Source organism: Pterocles gutturalis, unplaced genomic scaffold (assembly GCF_000699245.1).
Source record: "Pterocles gutturalis isolate BGI_N339 unplaced genomic scaffold, ASM69924v1 scaffold13060, whole genome shotgun sequence".
Lineage (NCBI taxonomy): Eukaryota > Metazoa > Chordata > Aves > Pterocliformes > Pteroclidae > Pterocles > Pterocles gutturalis.
The window spans coordinates 369-7,135 of NW_010140936.1; the positions used below are offsets into that span (position 1 = coordinate 369).

Sequence of the window (6,767 nt, forward strand, 5' to 3'; positions counted from 1 at the left end):
GGGTCTGAAATATATTCCTGCAGGTGCAAGAGCCATATGAAGGTGGCCACTCTAATAAAAATGGGTGTATTTTGCTAGGTTTGGCTAAACGTTTATTGACTTGCAGAAACAAGTCCATTCCCTAAGTGAGAAGGAAGGAAGAAGTCCTGTCTTCCTTCCCAATAAGCAGCCAGTCCCTTTCTTTCTGACTTTTTGTGGCCCCCGATTAAATGTTTTAAATTCTGTACACAAAGCTGTGGGAATTCCACAGTGTTGGTATAGTTAAAGTTTACAGTCTCTCCTGGTGAAGTGGTTGGTTAAATGACATTATTAGTATGTCTATGGTTTATATGCAGAAATTAAATTCTTCCATACAGAGTTTTAATGTTATTCTGGTTTAAAAAAAAACAAAACAAAAAAAGCCACCCAACATAGCCTAGCTGACTTAACTATACATGTTTAGGAATTAAAAGAAGAAATTAAGAAATTAAAACCCAACAGTGCAGCTTCTCCTCTAGGTAAAAGCTCTGCAGGACCATTCCAGCCATGCAGAATTGCTTCCTATAACTGAGAGACAGGTTTTAATGCAGGGGAGGGAGGGAGCCCCTGAGGTCTCAGACACCATGGGTGACACTGGAACCCCTTTCATACCCCACCCATCCCCACGCCCCGGGGTGCCTGCCACCTGCCCCATAGGGTTATAAAGGGTCTCATCGCTTTATTTCTTTTTCTGTTCACATTTAATAGCACAGACACAGCTGAGATCTGAAACACGTGACGCTAGGTGTGTGGTCGGCTCATTTACAGAGACAGCTACTAGAGAGCTCATATCTTCACAATCTTTCCAAGATACCCACATTTCTTGTTTCCCTGAGTTGCAGGACATCTGCCATCAGACCTGTTTGTCAGTCAACAATGAGCGAGAGCACAAAATTGGGATAACAACACGGATGTGTTTAGAGATGAAACAGGAGACAATCCTATAGTGCTGCTGCTGCTCATTTGTCCCTTAACGTATAGGTTCACATACATCAAACCTGTTCTCGCTGCGAGTGCTGGAGCGGGGAGCGGGACAGGCTCCGGTGCTGCACTGAGCAGGGATCCCCCCTGGCCCTAGCAAAGCACGGGATGATCTAAAAGACACGATAGGTACAGAAGAGGCCAAATTCTCTCTGGAGTGAGACCTGAGCAGCACCATCAGATACAGGTGGAACAGGCAGGATGTGGCCCATCAGCATTACCAGGAGTTTGAAGGCAGTAGGAATTTTATTAACAGACAATTCATGATGGAGAATCAGTTGTGGACCAGCTAGTAATAAATACTAGGACAAAAAAACCAGGAAGCTGCTACTGCACATGCATGCTCCGAAGCTCTGTTAGCTGGACCACAAAATCTACACATTGGTGTGACAATAGGTGCAATATAAGACATAGTTACTAGCAGAAAGGATGTAAAGTTTCCTGGTTTGCCTTTAATGGCATGCTTGAGTTATAAAAATCGTTTGAATGTAAGATTTTTATGGACCAAGTATGAGAATGTGTCTGCCTGTGTCTTTTAATGCAGATTTTTCTATTACTTCGTCAGGTCACATTGGTTAAAAAATGTTCTGAATTTGGTGCTGCAGCAAATTAGTATAACTGCACACCGGGCTTTATGGAGGGTCCTGGTGCTGGTGACTGGTTGATATGATTTAAACAGAAACAAGTGGGTTTTACAGGCAGGAGACCTGTCCTTAGCAGACTTAGGGGGTATGGAGGTGTGCAGCATAGGAACAGGTAGCCACAGACTCGTTACAAATATTGAAACAACGAAAAGCTTCCAAGTTGAAACACATCAAGTCATTCACGGTCAAGCTGAAAAGAACAAGATGATGTAGCTTGTAGGAAAAAAAAATTACTTTGGTGGGAGATTGTGTTCCATATTTTTATAGCATCACTGCAGTCCTGAAGTCAGCACTGTCCTTGTCCCACTGATATATATTTAAAAAAAATATTTCAGTACAGTCATGTTCTAAGCCACTTCTGTGAAGGTATTTTTTTCATTTCTTTTCTACTAGGCCGTGACATGAAGGTCATTTATTTTTAGCATGTTTAAAAATTATCTATTTTCTTTCTCCTTGCCTTTTTTAAGAAATTATTTTCCTCATTCAGAGAAAAATGTAAGTTTATTTAAAAATTAAGATTATGAAAAGTGTATCAAATTCCATGTTTACTACTCCAAAAAGACAATTCAGTTTTCTCACTCTAGGGTCTACTTATATGCTAGCAAAATTCTTAGCAAAACTAAAGATAAGTCTGGAAAAATTCAGCTCAAGTCAGCTGCCACTGAAGTCACACAAACTCTCAAGCGCACTGGGCTACGTTTGCCTGTTAAGCACGGTAAAGCCTAGCTCTCCTGTTCAAGTCAGCGCTAAAAAAATCATATGGGCAAAAGCAGCAGAAAAATAATACTTGAGTGTTGCCAAATTCTGTGACCGTGTGCCTCCTTTTATAGTCTCCAAGTTTAGGGTTGGTTTTTTTTGGTTTTTTTTTTAAAATCTTTAACTGCCTGCGTTACATCTTCCAGCAAATCCAGATGATGACAGAAGTCCAGCTTTAACATTTCGATTTGTGTTCCTTGCCCCCTTTCTCTTCCGTTATGGCTTTCTGGGAGATAGCGGTAAGTGATGCTCTGGCACTGGAAATCATGTGTCATGTGTCAATGGTTGGTTCTGTCCAAACCCGCGAACTTTCTTGCTTCGTGCTGGAGAGTCTTTTCTTTGGAAGGGGTTTGAGTCCAAACAGCTGGCAAGCAGCGACTCGGTACTTCTTGGACATGATGTTGTAGAGGATGGGGTTGATAGCTGCACTAAGGTAGAAGAGGACAAAGGACACCAGGTTGCAGTACTGGCTGATCACTGCTATCTCCAAGGATCCGGCTTCAAAGGATTTGGAAAATAAATATCGTCCTACGTGAAAAGGCAACCAGCAGAGTATGAACGCAAATACCACCACAACTAAAATAAAACAGCAGAAGAAATTGTGTTAAGTATGGGTATTAAAATATGTGTGATCAGAATTCTATCTTAAAATTCTATTTCTTTAACAAATTAATTGCAAAGTGTGAAAATGCATCCCACAAGTTCTCAGTTTTGTGTCTCTCAATACATTCTCTGAGAGTATGAATTAGCAATACTTCACACACATGGATCATATCTAACCAAGCTGCCTGGGTATTGCGCAACTAATCTGATGTAGCAGACTTCTGACCTATAAAAATTACGTTTTCATAAATAGAGAATGAATCAAAATGGTGACAAAGGATAACAACCTGTCATCTGCAGTGTTTGACAAAAGCAAATTCTATATAATGTGATAGACTCACTCAGCACTGTGGTTTATAATGAAGAATGTAATCCCTGGGGAGCAAAATTATTTAGGAGGGAGCAAAATTATTTAAGGCAAACCATCAAAAATAAAACAAACCACCAGAATGTGGACTTGAAGAGCATGTGTGCCAAGGTAAGAACAGGAGTGGTGCACCCCTCAGTTTGTCCATTTTTTGGAACATAAGTTACTCCAAGAAGAGTAAAACTAAATATATAATATATAACTATATAGTGCATCTGTAATATTACACTATCACTATGGCTGCATTTATATGTAAATATAATGTATGTAGAATTGTGAATCTTTGACCACTGGCCCATTAGAATTTCCATACTAGAGAAAGGGAAACATTTTCTATTCATTTCCTGCATGCTATTGACCTTTATTATTTTTCACATTGCTTTGGGTGTATCTATTAATATAACAGAGAGACAAAAACCAGAAAACTCGGGTAGAGTTTTGACGTTCCTAAGCAGTTTTTACCGGTTGACCTGTTCTCTCGTGTTAGCAATCCTTCTTTCTCATGTCAAGCCACAGCAGGTAATAAAATACAAAGAGCAAAGAGGGATGATTACGGGTACCTTTCCCCAAAAACTTTCTGAACAAGCATTCCCAAGTTTAAATGGATACTTATGCAGGGCTTAGGTGGACTCTGAAGCACAGAGCTGAGGTTCAGAGTATGTTTTCCAGCTCTGCATCTTCTTGAGCCAACCACTTCCATTTTTTCCTTCACCCACAATTTCAGATATTGTTTCCCTAGCTCACAAGTGGAGTTTAATCCATGTAATGAATATTGCCATGATGGTCATTACAAATGGAATTTTAAGCATAGTCAATATTTTCACGTGTAGGAATGCATATCCCTAGTCAGGCTTTTGACAGTTGATCTTCAGGCACACGGAATCACACTGATTTCAACAGGAACAGGGAATAGCTCCTGTGCAAGTCAGGCTGTACATGTAGGTGTTTAATTATGGACCTGGAAGCACAACGTTTCTCTACAATTGAAAAGAAATGTTGGTGCTAATCCCATTTACTTGATGTTCCATGATGTGATAAAGTCTTAGAAAGTGCCTTCTAGATTTTAAGCAGAACATTAAAACCAGTGAGAGCAGACAGCACTGAGCATCTGCTGGTCCTGAGCCCTTACTAACATCTCTTTCCATCTTTCCATCAGACACCAGACTGGTATTATTTAGATAATATTGGCTCACTGTCAGAGGACAGAATTGCCACTGCCTTACTGTTCTCAGACCTTGTAAAAGAAAAAAGAAAAAAGGGCCTGAAATATTGTAGTGCTTGCGGCAATGCTTCAGGGCAGAAATAAACAGTTGTTATTTCAAAATTCTTTACAGTTAAGCGTCCAGAAGTATAAACATGGTAGTAATATATGATAGCAATTTACTTATTGTAAGTAGAGATTCATGATCCTGAAACTCTAGAAGTGTAAATGATGAATTACTTCCAAGGTCATGCTTACCAGACTGAAGTAATTCTATTGATCATAAAATGTAGCTGAAAGGGCACAAAGAATGCCGTGGTTTTTATTATTCCTCCTGCTGTTGCATAGTAATAAAGTAGGGCACGAACAAAAAATCAGTTAGGTTCCCATTTAATAATTAAGGTACTTAGGACACGCTGCCACCTCTTCATCTAGCTCATTAGCCCGTCACTTCAACCCGGCTGAAATGAGCACAGCAGAGCTGCTGCCCATGAAACCTTCCTGCACAGCATCTCATCCCCACCGAAATCCATGGGATGACTTGCACTGCGGAGGAGTTTTTGCTCAAATAAAAGTACGCAGCAGCAGCAGGATTCTGCAGTTTTCACACACTAAACTGTAGAACAACTTTTTGGTTTTGTGCATCCGACTCCCACCACATGCACTGACTCAGTGTGTTAAAATTTGTGTTTCCGTGTGCCAGCAATAACTGTTGTTTAAACCATTCAGCAATGTAAATATACAAAGTGAGGAATGATGGTGTCTGTCATCTTGATCGTGTTTTCTTAAAGTCAGTGAGAATTTATGGGATCACAGACAGTGCTCCCTGTTCAGCACATCCTGGTGTTTTGCGAATATAAAAATGCAGATTAATTTGCATAAACTTACACAACTATGCTAGTAAATAATCCCAATTTGCTAAAACCCTTATCCTCTTTTCATACAAAACTAAGAGCACATCATATGCTGCTTGCCTAGTCTGCAGCTCAACTTTGTGGTTTGAGAAGGTTTTAGTTTTGTTTAAAAATCAAATAAACTATCCTTCTGTAAATAACATCGGTATCCACAACCAACGAGCAAAAATGTTCCAAAATCTCCAGGGCACTAGCAAATTGTAACTGTAGTATTTGTCCTTGTCAGTGATTAACATTAGTTTAACTGTTTGAGAGTCCCCAATTAGAAATAAATCTGAGGAGGAGAGTTATTTAACTAATACTTTGAGGTGTAGCCCTTTGTATGAAACATTTTCAACAAACGCTTTCCTTTGGAAGCAACTACAGTGAACTAGCAGAGCTCTCGCTGTCTTTTTCTCTCTCATATGCACACACAGGCACACACATCCTTTAGAAAAACAGAGCAAGAAGAGTCGTACCTAACATTTTCACAGTTTGCTTGTTGTTCTTGTCCCTGATGACAGCATTCGGACCGATGTTCTTTCTCTTTCTTCTCCAGAGCTTCCTCCCAATGAGGCTGTACAGCACAGTCAGGCAAAACACGGGCAGAAAAAAGAAGATGCTGGAGGTCCAGACCATGATGGTGAGGAGCCCCGAGCGGATGGCATACTCCGTGGCTCGGCACTCGTTGGTGCTCAGGGGGTTCGTGCCATTCTCGTGCTCGACCCCCACCAAGACAAAGATGGGTCCAGCACTGATGAAGGAGACAGCCCAGAGGAAGAGGATGACCAGCTTGACCTTCCCCTTGGTGATGATGACTTTAGCTCGGAGGGGGAAGCAGATGGCCACGTACCGCTCCACACTGAGGGCAGTGATGTTGAGGATAGTGGAGTAGGTGCAGCTCTCGCTGATGAACTGGAAGAGCTTGCAGAGGAGGTCCCCAAAGTTCCAGGGCTGGTACTGCCAGAGGCGGAAGAGGTCCAGGGGCATGCAGAGGAAGATGAGCAGGTCGGAGAAGGCCATGCTGGACAGGTAGAAGTTGGTGGTGGTCCTCATACGGGAGCACACCAACATGGTCATGAGGTTGCCGATGATCCCGATGACGAAGAGGAGGATGCAGGCGACGGTGATGCCGGTGAGCACGGGCGCGGGGAACAGCTGCAGCGGGGGCTCGGCTCCCGTCCGGTTCTTCATGAGGTTGCCGATGATCCCGATGACGAAGAGGAGGATGCAGGCGACGGTGATGCCGGTGAGCACGGGCGCGGGGAACAGCTGCAGCGGGGGCTCGGCTCCCGTCCGGTTCT

General features: G+C 42.1%; 1 protein-coding gene across 1 annotated transcript; it reads right to left on the bottom strand.

The window, feature by feature from the left end:
* Positions 1 to 2,449: 2,449 nt before the first annotated feature.
* On the bottom strand, positions 2,450 to 6,657 carry GHSR (growth hormone secretagogue receptor). Its single transcript, XM_010083859.1, has 2 exons — positions 5,943 to 6,657; positions 2,450 to 2,975 (listed from the first exon to the last, which is right to left on the bottom strand). Exons 1-2 carry the CDS (start codon positions 6,655 to 6,657, stop codon positions 2,671 to 2,673), a joined length of 1,020 nt encoding a protein of 339 aa, XP_010082161.1. The 3' UTR covers positions 2,450 to 2,670.
* Between the last annotated feature and the right edge of the window lie 110 nt (positions 6,658 to 6,767).